At 41.2% G+C, this 19,110-nt stretch overlaps 1 protein-coding gene across 1 annotated transcript in view; it reads right to left on the bottom strand.

The window, feature by feature from the left end:
- Window positions 1-19,110, bottom strand: part of MED13 (mediator complex subunit 13) — a 48,906-nt gene that overhangs the window by 6,821 nt on the left and 22,975 nt on the right. Inside the window, exons 4-20 of the mRNA XM_082068403.1 lie at window positions 18,186-18,331; window positions 16,907-17,104; window positions 15,837-16,031; window positions 15,134-15,296; window positions 14,730-14,840; window positions 13,115-13,798; window positions 10,668-10,884; window positions 9,634-9,718; window positions 9,232-9,353; window positions 7,950-8,040; window positions 7,575-7,789; window positions 6,929-7,125; window positions 4,797-5,713; window positions 3,207-3,374; window positions 1,920-2,143; window positions 1,175-1,364; window positions 209-674 (exon numbers count right to left, since the gene is read on the bottom strand). Of these exons, the coding sequence (XP_081924529.1) occupies window positions 209-674; window positions 1,175-1,364; window positions 1,920-2,143; window positions 3,207-3,374; window positions 4,797-5,713; window positions 6,929-7,125; window positions 7,575-7,789; window positions 7,950-8,040; window positions 9,232-9,353; window positions 9,634-9,718; window positions 10,668-10,884; window positions 13,115-13,798; window positions 14,730-14,840; window positions 15,134-15,296; window positions 15,837-16,031; window positions 16,907-17,104; window positions 18,186-18,331 (4,389 nt within the window). The remainder of the gene's footprint in view (window positions 1-208; window positions 675-1,174; window positions 1,365-1,919; window positions 2,144-3,206; window positions 3,375-4,796; window positions 5,714-6,928; window positions 7,126-7,574; window positions 7,790-7,949; window positions 8,041-9,231; window positions 9,354-9,633; window positions 9,719-10,667; window positions 10,885-13,114; window positions 13,799-14,729; window positions 14,841-15,133; window positions 15,297-15,836; window positions 16,032-16,906; window positions 17,105-18,185; window positions 18,332-19,110) is intronic.

Genomic DNA, 19,110 nt, shown 5'->3' with positions numbered 1-19,110 from the left:
ACAGCAGACACTGAGATGCAATCAGAACTGCAGCTAAGACTGGAACCAAAAAGTGCAGCTCCACCATGAGTGAACTCTCATTCTCCCTAAAAAGCAGCCTGGAGACTAGAACAGAAATACAGGATTGGTACTGAGGGGACGAGAGCACCATTCAGTGAGCTGAGAGGTTTTTCTTAGCCAAAGCAGGTTTGACTCTGCAGTTCATTACCTTTCAGAAACCTCTGGATGGGGCTGTGCAGGCGCTGAAGAAGCATCTCCAGCCATCCCAGCTGTTTGCAGCGCTGGCTGTTGCTGCTGCCCTCCCGCCTGCCCGTTCTGCACCGTCGCAGCCTGCGTGGGCAGGGAGGCCGGAGCCGCATTGTTCATACTGGGAAAAGGCGGAAAGGAAGAAGGCTTGTTTGTTGGCATCCCACTGCCTATAGTGGCAGAAGAGGACGCTGGGGCAGTGGTGGTCAACGTGGAATTAGCGGTGGTAGCGGCAGAAGACATGGCGCTGTTGGACGTTGCTGTCACGGTGCTGCTGGCGGGAGCGGCAGGAGCAGCCGATGGAGTGTTGGGATTCCCAGCGCCGGCCGTCACCGCGGGCAGAGCAGGGGCCGGCTGGCTGGGGGGAGGGACCAGATTGGTTTGGGACAGTAAAGAGTTGTCCAAAGGCTGAGAAGCAAGATAAGGACCTAAAACCAGAAAAAAAAAAGCATAAATTTTATATCGCAACTTTTTTTTAAGCATCTATGTAAGTCGACAGATTTAACAAAAGAACAAAACCTTAGCATACATTTTACCTCCCATAACACCTGGATTCAATTTCTAAATTCTAAGACTCTCTCAGAAATATCCCGAAATCTATTTCAAAATAGTTTTTTCAGACGTGCTGAATTGCTAGAAATCACTGCTTCACAATTTAAGTCGCCGACACAAAAAAGACAAAAGTCACTGCCAGGCAGCAAGACTGCGTTCCCTAAAGACACCGCTGGATGATAATGAGCCATTTTAGCACATATCTTAATAAAGGGGGGTATGGATTTCTTTCTTTCCTTTTTTTTTCCCCAAGCTTAAAACCAGAAAACTGCAACAAACAATAAGACTCACAGAATGAACGCCATGGTTTCTTCTCTACTGGAATGGAGTAAGAGGTAAATGTATGAATTAAGACACACTAAAAATAATGTCATACCCAGCTCGTATCTGCAAACTTGGGCATATAGTTTGAGTTTGGAAAATGCTTCATTGTTGGCATTAGCTGTCTGGGAGAACCATTCCGTGACCAGCTTCTCCGAAAGTTTCTTTGAAGCAGTAGGACCAACTCTCATGATCCCGTCGGGCAATAACTTACAGATGGGTCTGTGCTGCCCAAGCCTGCACGACTGCAAAGAAGAGAAGATTGAAGATAAAGAATTTGTAAGCCTGTTAAATATCACACAAAGGAGCGTACATATAGAGACTGAAGACTCATAGTTTAGGGGTGATATTCCAAAGTAACATTTTAATTCTAGAATACTATACCAGTGATTAATAGTGATTTTACTGTTTGTTTTCAGGTTTTCCTAAATGCAAGAAAAAGCAGGCTGATACATCATCTCTATTCTAATCTTAATCCCAAACCAAGTAATACATGCATTTAATGCATTAATTAAATGTAGCTAAAACAATTAAAGTGGTAATACAGAGTTTTACCACTGAGTGGCATTTATCAGATAAAGACTCTCACACCAGCTCTTACTAAAAGGAATGGTGAGCAGCATGAACAACCCTTATCTTCCAAGTGCCCATTCCTAAAATCCTTTCTAGCAGCTTCCCCAGACAGTGTTCTGTGCAAGCATTTACATCGTCTGAGACAAGCCTGATAAGTAGTTATGAGTAGGTATTAGAAACAGTCTTTTAAAAATCCATTTCACTGGTAACTGCCATAAATAATGTACCTCATATATTGCAGTCAGATCCCTAAAGAAGCTTTTTGCTCCGTTCAGCAGAGCCTCATTCTCAGGGCACACCACAACATACGCAACATCTCTTTGAGATCCGTAAGGTTCCAACATCAGCCTCTCCCAATACGGCAAAGCAAACGGGGACAGCACCAGAAAATCGTAATCATATCCCAACAAGAATGTTGGGATTGGCAGTGGTTCCGGGGACTCATCGGTTCCTGGAAAAGGAAGACACATTTTCCAATATATTAAGCAGAAATTAACACCCTGCTTCTAGGAAACACGAGCAGAAAAAACACTGGCATTTCCCAGCATCTAACAGGAAGTGGCACCAATTATAAGCGGAATAGTTCTTATTTTAACAGATAGAAATGAAAACCCTGCGCCCATGGTCCAACCTTCTGCATAAAAGCATCAGCTAATTATTTGTATTTGAAATAGCAGGCCTCAAGAAGAAGTTCCACGGTTGTTTAATATTTCTATCAGTAAACAAACCAACTGGAACAGATTTTTAGTGCCCAGGAAGCCTTCCCCACAGAGCCATCAGAAAGAGGGGGAAGAAATGTAAATAGGCTGAGCAGATATGGAAAGGACCACAGAAGTAAAAGGAAAAACACTTAAAAACATGCATCTACATGTACCCTAAATGTATTATTGCCATGTTCTAAATATAGCTACAAAAGATCTGCTGGTGAAAGGTCACTCTGGTACATAGTGGTAAAATCAACCTCATATGCTAAAGAGCCAGTTTCAATCTTGAGTGCACAAAATTTACCTTGTAGCTGTAAATGTGCATCACGTGTTGGCCACTTCAAATATTTATCATAGTCTACACACGGGATAACCCCAGATCTTCAACATAGTTCTGAAACTACTGAGCAATAAAATGCACTTTTTCAAGCATTTCAAAGCTAGTATTTTTAACTACGCTATTTTTAGAGTAATTAAAGTGGAATATTCTTTCGAGTGAAAAAACACGGAGCAATTACTGGTTTCAACGTCAAATCCATCTCTGCAACTTCAGCCCCTCGCTTAGAGAAGCATCAGCTGTATATAAAACAGTGCAACTGAAGCTGTTAATTTTAAATACATGTATCTTTAACTCATTTACTGTTTTAAGGAATATAAATATTTTCTGTTTTTCTCAAGAGAAACGTCCAATAGCTCTTGTTAGTTTACAGAAAGGCCAAAAGCTGTTTAGAATCCCAACGCGCTGAGGAGCATCCAGCCGCCGGGGTTTGGTAGCCAGACGGAGCAGATTGTCACCAGGCAGGACGTTACCGTAGGAGCCTCTGCCAGCCATTTTGTGGAACTGCTGCCATGTGAGGGGCCCCTGCACGCCCCACGACCGCACCGTTCGCTTCTTCTGAATCGCGTCCTGCAGAACCGGCTGGAGCGACAGGAGCATCCGAAGGATGTCCTGGGAACACTGCATGCTCACGTCCACAACTGAAAGGACAAAATAAAACAACAACCAATTATCAAGGCCTGCTGCAACAACAGGAGAGAATAAAGCACGCCACAAACTACCCAGAACCCTAAAGCACCCTGATTTTATAGTCACCCTCTTCTGAAAAGTGCACTCAGGCCACCCAAAGGTCACCATACAAAAGTTAAGCACACAGATTTGAGAGTTCTCCCTCTTCCACTCTCAGCCACTTGTAAAAAACACAGGTAGATTTTAAAAATTATTTCTTATTCTGTAGAGTTTTCCGTTGAAAGCCTTAGCATCTTACCACTTAAACTAAGGGAAAAAATCCTAAAATAAATTTTAAAAATACAAACGAGTTCTACATCCCTTAAACTATAGGGTTCTCCATCTAAATGAAGGAGGCTGCCACCCAGTGCTCATTCCACAGAAGCTGAGGAAAGCCTCGGCAATCACAGCCCATGTCAGCCGCTTGCCACCACTGTGCCACCACACGCACAACATTTTAAGAATAAAAAGCTGACGCAAAATTTGGTATGGCTATAATTTCATAGCCTTCTGTTTAAAAGTATCTTTACGCCTTTTTATCTTAAATACCAAGGGTCACAATAACGCTGAGTCTTCTGGGTGCCTGAAAAATATTGATTTATCTATAGCCTGGGCTTTTAAACTTAATCCCTCACCGACACAGAAACCTGGCTGTGTTTTACTGTTAGTTCTCCTCATCCTCATTAACAATGACGAATCACAACTAACTACTACCAAAGTTTCATATTTCACTGTTCACCCTGCTAGAGCTGCTGCTTGAAAAGCCCATTATTGAGAGGAGAAGTATGCAAATACACACAATAACGGGTATTCCATGGGACCGTATATCATTAGTCAGGCCCTAGAAGGAAAAAATCCAAGTATCTCTGGCAGATCCAACATCCAGCAAAGGCTACAATAATGCTTTATTTGCCACACATGCCATTAAAATACCTCCCCCCCCTTAAAGAAGGGGGCAAGCCAACTGAATCATAAATCCTGTTTAATTGTACCAGAGTAGCCCTGACAACACAGTCACCATTTGAACCACCTACGCTTCCTACGTACACTCATTCCACGGAGCCTCGGTAGACGCTGTCACCAAAAGCTGCTTTAAAAGCATAAGTCTAGCGAAGTGCTGCAGGCAGTCACTGTGTTCTTACATTACACTTTGGATTTATGTTAGGAATTTACTACTGATGGTAGGCAAGGCCTACACTTGGTGTATGGTACCAACACAGAACATAAAAGGAACGGTTATTCTGAACGCTGTTAAAATAGAAGTTTATGCAAGCGTGCAGGTGGAAAAACAGCCTTAAGCATCCAATATTCACAAAGGAAAACCACAAAAAAAATGAACCCTTAAAAGAATTCATAGGTGGGTAAGCAGAAAATAAGCTGGTTTCAATATTTACCATTTCTTTTTGACCAGTGGTGCAAGCAAGTAGTTTTCACAAGTGCTTCATCGACTTTCCCTCCTGACATATTGTCCATGAACTGCCGTCCATGTTCCAAGGCTAAGTAGCAGTCATTGCAACAATCCCGTTCTTCTACACGTACCAGGTTGCTAACTGCACCGACTTTGGGAATGGAATCTTGATCTGCTGCTCCAAATGGTGAGAACAAGTTGGTGCATTGATCCTGCAGCAACAGTATTAACTCATCGGGCAGTTTCTCAGGTTCCTTCAGTCCTCCGCTGCCATGTTCTACAGAAGTAGCTCTGAGAGCTTCAAAGCGTTTTTCTGCTTCTTTGCCGCACTCTGTGTTACGTCCTAGAATATCCAATTCATCTTCAAGAAACAGTCCAGAACTGTTGCCAAATTTTCTATTCATAACAGCACTGAAACCACAGGTACACCTATACTGGGCCTCTTGCGTTGGATCAGGAATGTAAACTCCAACATCAGCACCTTTGATGTTCATATTGCAAACACATATGCAGCAGCTGTCGAAGTTACAGTCTTTGAAGAGATTCATGACAGACTCCGAGAGGATGAGATTCACGTAAAGACTGTGCGCCTCCGGGATGGAAGGCACGGTTGCAGGTTCAACAGAATTAAGCGGTCTACACGTTGACGGCGTGGAAGCTGGTGAGTATAAATCGGAGTTCTCGTATTTGACTGAACCCTGTGCGCTTGCAGGTCCACCAGCCCCACGAGGTGTTCGAGGAGTCCTTGGTGTTCTAGGAGTTGGGAAACGAGGGGTGGAAGGAGAAGGGAGAATTCCAGCTCCGCTGTTACTGGGAGGTGCGCTACTTGGTGGCATCCCAAACGGAGTATGAGTCTGTGGTGTGTAGGCAGGGCCGTACTCCTGATCCATAGTGCTTCCATCACTAATAGCAGCCACAAGAAGAAGAAAATACTTTAAGTACCCAGCACATTGGTTTTGAAGTTTAAGTCTCAAATTTCTAAAGAAGGACCTTCCTAATATTTGCTTTTTTGAACTAGTCTTTCATAATCCACAGCAAGGGTTTCATTCCCTAAGGAACTTCAAGAGCATTTGTTCTAAATGACTTTGCAGGACTCCCACTGGCAGCACTGTTAAAGAATCTTTCCCCACCTCCTTTCATCTTTGCACAAAGCTTCCAGGAAACAAGTGTGGTCAGAATAAATTAGAAATTGTATGGTTGTATGGAGTCTAAAGGACACCTTTTTTGTTCATGTTCTATTTACACATTGTGTTGACACACACTAAGAAAATACACGCGGTCTATCAAGAGCAGATTCAGCTGGATCCATGAGGAAAGTATCACCTGGAAACATTTAACATTTTCTTTCCTAAGCAGCTGAGTATCTCCAAAGACCTATAAGGGTAATGAGACCTGGAAACATATTGCTCATGAACGACCCTAAGAGAAGCAATGCCAGTTTTTACTCCCAGATTTAACATTCCTGTAATTTTATCAATAAATGGATTAGGCAACAAGGAGACTATGTATTTATACCAGCTACTGATGCAGGAGAGAAAGAGGAATAAATATTTCCTTCCAGAAAAGCTGCCAGCAAGACCATCACTACCAACCGCAGCTCACAGAAATGCCTCCTGCACTGCTGCTGTTACCAGGCAATGTCACGCTGGGCAGAGCTTCCAATCAAAGGAAATGGTTTCCTAGTCCTAGTACATCTGAGATTACTGCTATTTAAGAAAATAATTTAAGAAACAGAAGCACCACCTACTAAGCCCTTACAGTACCTACAACACCACCGCAAAAGCAAGTCCCAAGTTTACATTTATCTTGATTGTTACCATCTTCATTACTTATTAAAACTGGACTTGCACCATTAAGCTTCCCCAGGAAACCTTTAAATGAGACAACAAATAAAATGTATGCACAGTTAAGAAGCTATATGAGAAGACAGTCTCTTACAGTAAGGTTTAATCGCAAGGATTTTTTTTAAAACCTCTTGTCAGTTGTAAAAACACAGTGTGTCTTTACAAATATTTCTCATTACAGGTTTATTAAAAAAAAAGGGGAGGGGGTGTAATTCCTATGGTGCAGATAACTGACCGCATTACGAAGCTTAAACACTCGTGGCACAGGTCATACCCGTCTTTGATGAACGGCATGGCCGGTCCTGGAGGAAGCAAATCCAGCTTGCCCACGGTCCAGCTCTGGCGATAGATGCATTCTTCCGGCAGCTTGATGGGAGGAAGACACTGGCTGGGAAGTGTCTTCAGTGGTGCAAACATGGAACATCCCACTAAAGCTTGACAATTCTCAGGCTTATAAACATAAGAATAATCCTAGAAGTTAAGACATGGTAAAGCATCAGCATGTAAATTAGATCACTTCAGCAACTAAAATGCTTCTCAAAACAATGTGACTAAATTCAAGCAGTAGTTCTTTCATATTTTACCTTGATAATAGCTGTGAAAGGGAAAGTTAGATTTATACACACATCATTCGCACTCGTGGTTCTCCAAAACGCAATAGGCCAACACAAAACAAATAATGAACTATAATTACTGAAATGCATTCCTTCAGCTTACTAATGGGTAATTATGTATTACTCTTCAGTATAAGTAGTAAAATACTATATACTACTTACTAGAATCTGTATTACCTACCCCAGTATAATGCAGGACCCGAGTTACAAATTGCACTTGATTTTCTATAGCTCCTATTCAGGATTAAGTAATAAACTGAACAACAATCATTAGAAACATTTATCGGGACTATCAGCACTACCAACCTTTATTTCAGCAGGTTTGGGGCTGCAGAAACCCTCGTCCACTTCAATTCGGAACTGAGCTCCCACACTGGAGCTATTCCCTTCCAGTACCGTTCCTCCGAGTGTAGCGTCCATACTGCCATATTCCTTATTATTCATGTTCATGGGAGAAAATCCCATAATATGTTGTTCCAATGAAGGTGGAGTTGGATACATTTTATGTAGATCTGCAGTGCCTAATTTCAGATGAGAAGTAAAGCTTTAGAGCATGAATGCATTTTGAAGTATTTCCTTTGTCTTAAAATTGCAGTAGGGCAAAGGAAGTATATGTTTCCAAATTCCCACAACGTATTAGCAATCAAATGTTTAAACCTAGTATTCTGTTTAAAAGCTTACTTATGCATGACAGTGGGTCTAGATTTCCTGCTTTTGCCTCTTTGCAGTTGGATTTGTCATCAGCGCCATTCACTGCTCTTTTGGATCCGGGCTAAGAGAGAAAAGAAGTATTGTAATCAAATCACTTCAGGCATGAACACGTGTTCATATTTCCTGCTAACAGGAAATCTCACATGCAGTGGACACACAAAACTGAGACTTTCTATAATATTTAGAAAAAATTAAAATAAATCAGAAGCCCAATGCTAGCGGTTCAGGTTACGCTTGTTTTCCCTTAATACTTGTAACTCAGAGAATGCTCTCCCATCAAATCATGATGCTATTAAAATGAAAGACCAGCTATAAAATAACTCTCAGCCTGTTAGCAAACATATTAAAAAGAGCTAAATAGGGCTGCCCACGATCTATCAAAAAAGCCCATACGTGCTCCCAAAGCCATGCTAACATTACTGATGTTACCACAGGAACAGAATAGATAAAGACAAATCCTGGAACAAGAGGTCCAGGGAAAAAAAAGCTGTTGAAATTGAAAGAACAAGAAATATATTTTACAATGTTCAGACAGTACTAAAGTTTACAGAAAATAAGAGCCTTCATGTTTAAGAGCAAATACACTTGCTTTACATAACGATGACCTTTGACGGCTATTGAGATCCGTCAGCCCTTACTCAGCTACAGCTCCCGTTAAAGTTGATGGGCATTTTATCTGGGTAAGGGGATTTAGGATTACGCATGGAGTAAAGCACGGTTCAGAAAAGACAACTGATTACAAACAGTATTGAAATAGAAACTACAAAAGATAATGGATTCAGAGCCATCAGAGACTGCAAGAGAAACTGTTCCAAGATAACAGTAGCTGCAATGAACACGCTTATTTGGCAGAATGTCCACGTGTTTAAATGCCTCTTTTCTTTCAGAAATTTTTGTTTTGTTTGAGTGTTACCTTTGTGGACTAGTTAAACAGAACCGAGACCATAGGAAAAAAGCACTAGTACCAGTGTTAAATCTGTAAAATTATAACTAAAGGTATATTCAAGAAGCACACATTGTCTGGATAGTAAGGATATAAAAGCTTGTTTGACTCAAAAATGTGATTGTATGAGTCAACCAGAACAGTACGTCTGCTATCGAGGAGCCAAGGCACTTGCTTAAACGCATGTTTTGCAACCGCTCCTACAAATGCCAAAAAAATACCCCAAAGCAACCCAAAACCACCAAGAGACATACTTGTTCCTTGCAGTTTTTTGTCTAGCAGCTGCCATTGCTTTTGCACATCACTTACTGTTAATTCATCTTCATCCGAATTGAAGAGATTGTCCAGGTCAGTGTAAGACACCACTAAGTCTGTTTCATGGAACAGGCTCGTTGATGCAGTGCGAGCATGAGCAGCAATACGTTGGGCATCTATAAAGAAGAGTAAACATTACAAAACATTGGCAATATATATTCATTCAAAAACAAAGACATCTTAAGAACTATTACCACAGTTGGGGAAAAAAAATAATGAAAACAAAAAATGTTCTCAGTGCCATTCAACTGTGTTCCAAGCAGATTCCGAGTTCTGAAGGGACAGGGAAATACAAACCATAAAGTAGAAGCTTAGTAGCCTATTAGAATCTATTGACTATTCAAGAGATCATTAGCAGAGCACAATTAAAAGAGGAGGAAAAAAAAGCCTCTTTACCTTGCTTGACAGAAGGACTAAACAGAGACATAGCATCTTCTCCTTCATGGGATAAAACTGTCACACTAGATGTCCCATCCTCAGCCTATTAAAAAAAAAAAACAACAAGGTGGAAAAGTTTGCTTTAAATTAACTGGGGAGGTGGGGGGCATTTTTATCTCCCTGTGGGAACTCTTGTCCATGTCAGAAGTATCAGGTTCTCATTATCCTTCCAGCTCAGCGAGGTGCAGTTGGGGGTCTGGTTCATGGTACTTGCTCAGGGAGAGGGAAGCTCAGAACACAGACAACGCCAACAACACACTCGGGATAAGCACAAACAAGAATGTAAATCTCAGGTTCTGCATTGGGGATAAATTTAAAAAGCAAGTTGTGGATCCTTGCTACACCACCTTATTGAAAAAACACTTGGTATCAAATGCTATGCATTATTTATACTAGCTATTGAACAAAATTCTCAATATTAGGAGTGCATACACACACAACTAGCCCTAAGAAGCAAATATAATTCATATACAAGCTCCCAATGCCGTTATATTTTCTCCTTTTTTGGAGGGTGTGCTTTTGGTTTAATAGACGCCTCATACAGCTGGTACTAGCTAAAGCACACACACACCAATTCAATTCCCTGCACAGGCCACCAGGCAGAGTTCACCTCACCCAAGCCCAAACCTTCCACACACCAACAGACCAACACGCTCGCCTTGTCCCTCCTGCCTTCCCCGAGCACCTGCTGTCACCCATTTCTAGAGAGGTGACTGAGCCACATTGGTTTTTGCTCAGCTCCAGCAGCGTTCCCCCAGTATAAGCCATAAACACCACAGCAATAGCATCACCAGTGTACCAAAAAACTTTCAAGTGTAATTTCACTGATAATAATAATTGATAATTTCACTGATCATTTCTGCTAGAAAATATATATTTTTATATATTTACTGTACTTCTAAACACACAGAGAAGGATCTAAATTCTATTTGGTGACTAAAGCAATGTGTTTTAATCGCATCGCTCATTTGTATTCTCACTTCTTTACTCACTTTGTGTTTCTTCCCGGCTTCCCTCTCCATGTTCTGCCTGTCCTTTTTACTATCAGGAAACAGGAACTCCACATCGCCATCAACAAAGGCATAAGGATCGATCTCGGGTTCCTGGTCAGCTTCCGTCGCTACTGCTGCTAGGTATTGGTTTTTACTCTGATACTGTTGCACCAGTTCATCTGAAACCTTTAAAGGTTTCCTACATTGCACCATTAATCTGAAAGGAAGGAAAATAAAAATCACAAAATATTCTTTATCATATATTATGTGGAAATGTTTCTGTTGTCACACAGCCTTTGTAAGAACAACTTCTTCTTCCCTTCCCACTTTCTTCCTTTCCACCCCGGCTTCAGAAAACTTTTTGGGAAAAAGATTAAACCATTAGTCATTTAATGTAACCTCCTCACGCACGTCAGCCACAGCAGTGACTCATTCTGCCCACCTCTCCTCAGCACTGCCAATTCAGATAAAGATTAGTAATTTATCCCAGGTCATAGCTGTCATTTATTATAAAGTACAAATGTATTAAACTATATCCACTAAAAGAAACTCACCAGGTTAAAAAAAATTACTCATTGCCATTCCCCATCCACGTTGAAACAAATGATCAGAAAGAAGTGATTAAACCTGAATTTTCCTTATTTTAATAATCTAATTTCTGACCATTTATTTCATGTCAATGTAGAAAGTATGTCAAGGCTCCCCAGGCCCGGCTGTGTCTAACACAGACCAATGCTGTGTTGTACACAAAGCCTGGCTATCCAAAAAGCCCAACAACCACTACTAAAGCACACAAATTCCACTATGATTACAGCAGCCCATTTATATCACTTATATCAATACAAATTAATACGGGAACAACCTTCTAGGAACAAGGAATTTAACACCAGGAAAAATACACAGCAAAAGGAAGCAGCAAATTCCACTATTTTTGACCAAAGAGGAAGAAAAGTTAATAGCCAGACACTCAACAGGGCGTCGATAGCGGCAACTCCGGGTGCATTTGAGATGCATTTTTTTATCACTCGATCACAACCCTAAGCCGGTGTTTGTCACCTCTGCATCCAGGTCCCAATCACGTTAAACTGACACCGCTATTAACAGCCCCGCCAGCACCTGCTGCTCCCCACGGCCAACCCGCCAACGTCCCCCAGGATGGGCTGGGAAAGGGGGTGACACCAAGAATTCCTTATGCAGTAATGACAGCAAAGGAGACAGAACGCAGAAGGCCAAGTGGCGATGTTCGTTTGGGGAGGGGGCGTTATTTTTGCTTTAATTGAAGAAAATCATGTTGATTCATTCTGCAGTAAAACAGAGCTCAAATGTAAGTTTTCATACTACAAGCACTAGTGTTATTCTTTTCCTCAATTGCCCCGAAGCTCCATAATTTATCAAAACTTAGCCAGTATCAAAAAAGCAGCCAATTCTTTCTCCTGATTGAAACAGACAGCAGCAGAGTAGAACATTTTAAAACCTGGTGCTAGATAACGATAGCTTTCAGAAATTCTATTTATTCAACAAGAACTTTTTTAAAAATGGCTATAGACTACACATACTTTACTTCAAGACAGTATTAGCTTAAGTCAAAATAAAATAAAATAAGAAATGTTGTCAAATGCACTTCCTGGAGCTCAAAGGCTGAGGTTCTAACCATGATCTCATCTGACTGTCTCGGTATTTAAGTCGGACAAGCTTTGTATAATGAACGAGGGTTTCCCATGTGATGCCACCCAAGAGCAGGAACAGACACACCAGTCACTTGTTTCTTAGAATAACCTCAAACCCTTAGGCCTTTTGAAGAACAACACAGAGAGAATGCACCGTGTGCAAGAACACCGGTTTGTTACTTATTCCAAAGGTAATTTCAGATATTTAAAGCAGTTGCAGCCTACATTAAAGTTAACATCTTCCAGGAAACCAGATTAGTTTCCTCATTGTTCCCAGCAGCCATTTAAATAGCAGCTCTTCTGAATAAGAGCAACAGCAGAACTGAGGTAGAAGAAACTTTAATAGGATAAGTGTGCAGCCCAGACCATCGCTACTTTCTAAAAATAATGAAGAAAGCAAATATTAAAATTAGAAAGTAATTTCCCTTTTTTCCTTTTTGGTGGACTTGATGTCCTAAATAGACATAATTTGGCTACAAATTAATTTTACAGTAGAAAAATAAACTTCATCGCCATCTGCTACGTCAGAGTTCCAATGAGAAGAAGCTGGCAAGTCTTACTACACACCTGAGTGTGCTTTGTACTCACATTGCACCAGCATTACCTTCTCATGCACCGACAGCACAGCCAGTTGGGCTCACACTCAGTATTATTGCTCGAGCTGATGAGAACAACATTACACCTTAGTGACAAACTTGCTTATAACAAGAAACTACCACCTTTGGCCTCTCAGATTCCTCACCTTCTCACATTATTGCTGTACTATCAGGCACTACTTACTCTGTAACTGATGTTACATTTTCCTGTCCAGCAGGTATTACTGGATCATCTCTCAACTTATCATTTGGAAGCTGAGGTGGTAAGAATTCCACATCCTTTTTCTTTGGAACTTTATAATACTTCCAAGTGGTATCAGCTTCATCTTCCTCCAGGTTCACTGCAGTACCAACATACATCGTAGGCTCTATAACTTCAGGAAACGGAGCTGGAAAAGGCTGAGACAAGCCATCGAGTCTGTCTTCCATTGTTTTCGTGGGAACCAAGGGATCTGGTGTTGGCATCTGGTAGAAATGTTGACTCTGAGGAGTAGAAGGGGCTTTAGCGACCCCTTCATCGACAACGTCACACGGGTGAGGACTGAGTGGTGGCGGCTGAGGTGAATTTGCCATTTCAGCATTATGCATCTGAGGAGTCTTTGCTACATCATTAGTTCGGATATTTGAAAATCTAACTTGACTGTCTGGTGCAGTCATCACGAGCCTCTGACTCGCTGAATCTGCCTCCATGGCAACATCATCGCTGATAGATACACGATGATGAAAAGGAGTCAAAGGGCGTTTCTGTGGCTTATCCCCTTTGTCTTGCTTCTCATTCGTCTTGTGCTTCGGAGCCGCTTGCTGTTGTTGGCCCACAGGTGGTGCCTGCCCCTGTTGACCCGAATTTCTTGGTTTGAGATTTTTGTGCCTGCAGAATTAATATAGGGGAAAATACTCCACATTAATCTTTCAAATAAGTCTATCGTGTTCTTTTTCGCTAGATAAGAACCAGCTTCTAAGCCATTAAACAGCCAATTAAAAAGTCTGAAACTGATATCATTCTGAAGTGAAGCTGCCTCTTTCTGACCATAACTTAATTTGAATGACTTGAGCAGCACTGCAAGATTTTAGAATACCATTAAATAAAAAATGGACAAGCTGTTCTACGAGCCAAACATGCACCTAATCCTCAGAACTGAAGACAGTATTTTGTAACTGCTTTTAACAGAAATAGAGAGTCACATGAACACGTTGTCACTTTTAACTTCTGCCAACACTGATGAATCAGTAGAACAACATACGAATTAGTGAATGACTTCTTGAATTCAAGCATGGATACTAACCAATAGTGCTGTCCAAGTCTCTATGAGCTAAGGAGCAGAAAGTTAACACCAAAAAAATCTAGAAGCCAAGCTCCATCCTACATATGAAAAAATCCCTATGTCATCTTGCTGTTCCTTAACAACTCTCTCCCTTCGAGGCCAGTGCCACAGCCTTCTAGAAAATGTTCTTAATTCCCAAATAAATAGGCATTCCCTTTCAGTTGCAAGCCCGAGAAAGTTGCCCATGAGATAGTTTCCAACTATATACAGGTCCAAGGAATTCCAGCCCAAGGAATTGTTACTGAACTGCCTGTAGGTTCACTCAGATGATTCACTCGAATAAAGACTCTGCATTGTCTTCCTGGGCAGAGTTTCAAGACCTACAATGACATTAAGGACACGGGATACAAATTTTGGTACAGCTTTCCTACAAGCAGCTATTGCTTAATCACTCCTAAAGGAGTCATTGCAAGGCCTCTCCTGAGCACTTCAACCTCAACGTACATTGTTGGACGGCAGGTTTGCCAAGTCCCGTACCTTGAACAATTGCAATTTGTCCTCTGCGTGGCTTCAACAAAATCCCAGGATGCTACTTTGTCAGCTGTCTCTTCATCACACAAGCCATTCGATGTAGCAGAATACTTCCTCCTATGATTCAATATCGGGAGAGTTATTAGGGATCAACATATGTTCTTTGCTTATCTTCTATCAAACCTCAAGAGCAGCTTTGTGACACAGGATTCAGTAAAGAAATTATAAATAGCCTTTTACTAAGATATTAGACTGAGACCTAAACACACTACTAGTCAGGAACAAATTAACTTATTGAAAACATTTTATGACAAGTAAAGCACCTTCTACCAGCAGCCACAGCATCTTTAACAACAAACACACAAGATACCAACCATGGGGTTTCTTAATGTCACAAAATGAGTACGTACTTGTTCTGTGCTCTGTTCATATTGCATTCTTGCCAAACTCTGTCCACCACTTGGTTGGCGAGCTTTCTAGGTATTTTGCCACCATGATGGCTCGTACTGTCAGAGATTAATCCATCAGAAACTGAAGAAAACTTCACCCATTTCTGGGCAGATTGAGCATCAACTGAAAAGCAGCACCAGAGGAAATAGTTTTAGGTGATGAGGTGATAACACTCACAACCACGATGGCTCCAATTCAACCCCCACAGGAGCATCTTAGGAAGAAAAGCATCTTCTTAACCCAATGTTATGAAATAAAAACAAATAGAAAATTTAGGCACAGTAGTTGATTATTATAACATGGTTCCCTCTCATAGGAAAAAAAGCATGCACCACATATGTCTATGTTACAACTGGGCTGGTTATTCTTTATCTTCCAAGAAACTATAGACCTGAAAAAGAAAATAACATTGCTCATACATCGGGAACACTTGAGCAAAGCTGTTAGTAAATCTAACACTATTATTTAAAAAGAAAGTTAATTTTGCCCACAGTTGAAAAATAAAAATTGGTTTTACTACAACAGACTTGTTACCAAAAGTCACATCTCTTCAGTCCTAAGTCGACTGTACAGAGAACACCTGAACCCCTTCCAAACACTGCTAGATTTAAAGGAGAAGCCATCAAAACTATTTTCCACACACAGAAGCTGATTTTCTTCTACCTGTTTGAACTTCCTCTGGGGATGTGGGTGGCGTCAGGGTCACTGAGGACATGGCAGGATCTCTGGTGGAAGGAGGCACTTGGTGGACACCCAAGCAAGTAGTTGAACAGTGAGATGCGCCGACAGTACTGGGAGCAGGGATGTCTGTCTGCGGGACCAGAACGAAGCACGCCGGGTACACCATTCGCACACCAGCTGAAAAAGAGAGCAACTCCATCTTATATTTAACATCATCAACAAACTGAGTGGTTTACCAGTCACTCAGAACTTTACCTACTCTTTCTACCCACTAAAGCATTATCATTGGAAAAAACGTCTTTGTTATCACCCTCATCATTGCTTTATGATTTGCTTTATATAGAAGATTTGGGTGAAGGAATAAAAAGGGCTTTATACGTACAGGCAGAGACAGCCCTGGCATCTACATGCTACTACTTGCTCCTATCATTTTGTTTTATCAAGATGACTGAGAACGTGCTTTTTAGCATCACACAAGACTGACAATACTCCCCTCCCCATCATCAGGGTCTCCAGCCATCAATGCAACACAAGCTTGAACACTCATTACAGAGAAGTGATTACATTAGCTGGCAAATCAAATGTCAATAGCCCACAGCAGAGGAACAAACTGCTGCGTCCCAGGGGCGGCGATTTTAGGAACAGCAGCAGATAAATGCAGTGCCTGAGTACATCAAGTTCTCCAGGATTGTGGTTTTTGAAGAAATCCCTGAAAGGCACGTCTGTTCTGTTTGAAACAGCACGACATGCTTTTGATGCATCTCAGATGTCAACAGTGATAATCTAGGGGGTTTTGATTGTTATTTATTTATTTTTAAAACAATCTTGCTTCTCAGGGCACATAAAGATACCTCCTACTAATAGGTCTGCAAAACCCACTCTAAGCACAGCTCATTTTAGGCAGGCCTGAGCATTAAACAGAAAAACAAAAGACCACGAGCACCTGCAAACAGTTGCTAAAAAAATAAAATGGGGTCACTTTTGCGTTCAGAATTTTGCAGACCTAATCAGCCAGTTTATTTCAGTAAGTAAAAGGTACTCAGAGCACTCACCAACAAGGACTTCAACAGCAGCTAAAGAATCATCCTCCCAATCCATTTCTTCCTGTTTTTCCTCAGATCCCTCCTTCAAGTTAGATGTGACAGGATAGAATTGTTTCCATTCACCAATAAGCTTTTTTGTCGATGAATCAGAAAGCTTGAATGACTGCCCTGTGAGCGTGCCATTTAATCCAAAGGGACTCAGAATAACTGAAAAGATAAATAAAAATACACTGAGATGATATCTAAAGAAACCTCTCTCTCCTCCACTGAAATAGCATTACTGTTATTTCAGCCACTGCAATTAAACAACTTACCATCAGTAAGTCAGAACACACCCTGATCACTTTTTACTATACTGCACAAGTTCTTGGTAATAGATACATATTGTTAAATATACGTGTGCTGTAAGATTCAAGGTACCAAAATAACAACTCCAAATTAATCTAATTAAGCAACAAGCAAGTTTCCATCTTGGCTACCAAGGAATCTCTAACACACAGGTGGGATAAAGAAACACTATTTCAAATTCTGACGACATTAAGGTGCTTCCTCTTCCTTTCATTCCACTTGGTCCAGTTACAACAACCATGTACATACAGGGAAGTCATCTGTTTCATGTTTAGTCTTGTCCACATTGGGAAAGCACAGCTGCTGCTAAATCGCAGTCAAAAAAAGCAGGTTTGGACACTGAGCATTAATAAACAAGGGCAGTGTGTGGTCATGCGGGAGAACCAATTTCTCTGTTGAACACAAGTGTGTCTGAGACAGGGAGAGATCAAACAGCCCACTGACCAGACTCAGGCCCCACCGCTCCTTTATCTTGGAGAGCGTAGCACGCATCTGCCACTGGAACCAAAGGAATGTACAGGCATGGAGGAGCCAAATAGAAAGGAGCAGGAGGAGTGAATAGGTTAAGTGTGTTGCATCAGAAATGGATTTCTAAAAGAGGCGCTGATGAAGATATGTGGCTGTTATAAAACACGTTGAAAAAGCAAAATATTTAAGTCACCAGTAGGACAGTACTTGGAAATTAAGTTTGTGTCATGAAGACAAATTATTTGGCTACACGCCAAGAGGCGAATATAGAAATAATCCACCTGCAGAAGAGCTGAGACACACCAACTGGCTTCTGTCTGCGACGAGACAGGGGACATTTGGGGAGAACGCGTAACCAATGCAAAGCAGACAACGCCTCTGCTCCCACTTCCAGTCTGTGCCACAAGTCCTCATTCTGAGCAACTCAAGGATTGATTTATTTCAATATTCACTACTGACCCACAAACCCTACCTTGAAAGGGGCTGTTGGACTGCTGGGCAAGAGTGAGGTGTTCCTCGCTGAGCAGGTACACGGGCTGGTGCTGGCTGATCTCCACGCTGGTGCAGACGTTACTGTCTCCATGCAAGAAGAAGGTGAATGAGCAGGACAAGTGCTCGCTGCGGAGAAAAACAAATTCCTAAGTATAGAACTTAAAATAAGTTGATGCCTTGCTCACTAGTTTGAGGGCAAAAATGTTAATTAACGAAGTAACCAAATTTCCCTCCTACCTAAAGAGCAAGAAAATGCTAAACTTATATATTATTTAAAACATACAAACATTTCTGAACATATATTAGTTTCAATGAGGTCATATCTAGGTTATCCTGTCACAGCTCCAGTAAGCAGAATTTATATTTTAAGACTTATATTTAATATTAGGCCAACAAGTCACTTATTTAAGAGCAGGAAGAATGGCAATAGCTTTGAGAAGTGTTGGGTTTGCTTTGTTTGTGGTTTTCTGTTTGTTTTTAAAACTGAATCATTTCTTCATGTTCCTGAAGCCAAACAAGTAGCTAAATACGAAATCTCCTACCTATACACAAAAGGGAAGATACAATCAATTAACAAATAAAAACAAAGCTTAAGTCATTCTTAACTAAAGTTATTGAAGCAAGTATCAATGTTTAATAGCAGACGCTTCACTGATAGCTTCTCTCGGTCCAGAGTCTTAGGAAAAACAAAACATACCAAAACACCACCCCACACATAGTCCTCTCTAGCAAAACACACTCCAACAATAAACACATCTCTTCCTTGTAACTCTGAAGTAAATGCTGTTTCCACAGTGCTGTCCGCAGTTACTAGTTAGCAGCTCCATGAAATCATCTGCCCCCCCAGATCATGCTTCAGAGACTTCCCAATTTTGCAGCTCTGCTCGCTCTTGTTTCGTTACAAA

Source organism: Streptopelia decaocto (genome assembly GCF_964273445.1).
Source record: "Streptopelia decaocto genome assembly, chromosome: 18".
Lineage (NCBI taxonomy): Eukaryota > Metazoa > Chordata > Aves > Columbiformes > Columbidae > Streptopelia > Streptopelia decaocto.
The sequence above is the reverse complement of the archived record's forward strand: the minus strand, read 5'-3'. Positions and strand labels throughout refer to the sequence as shown.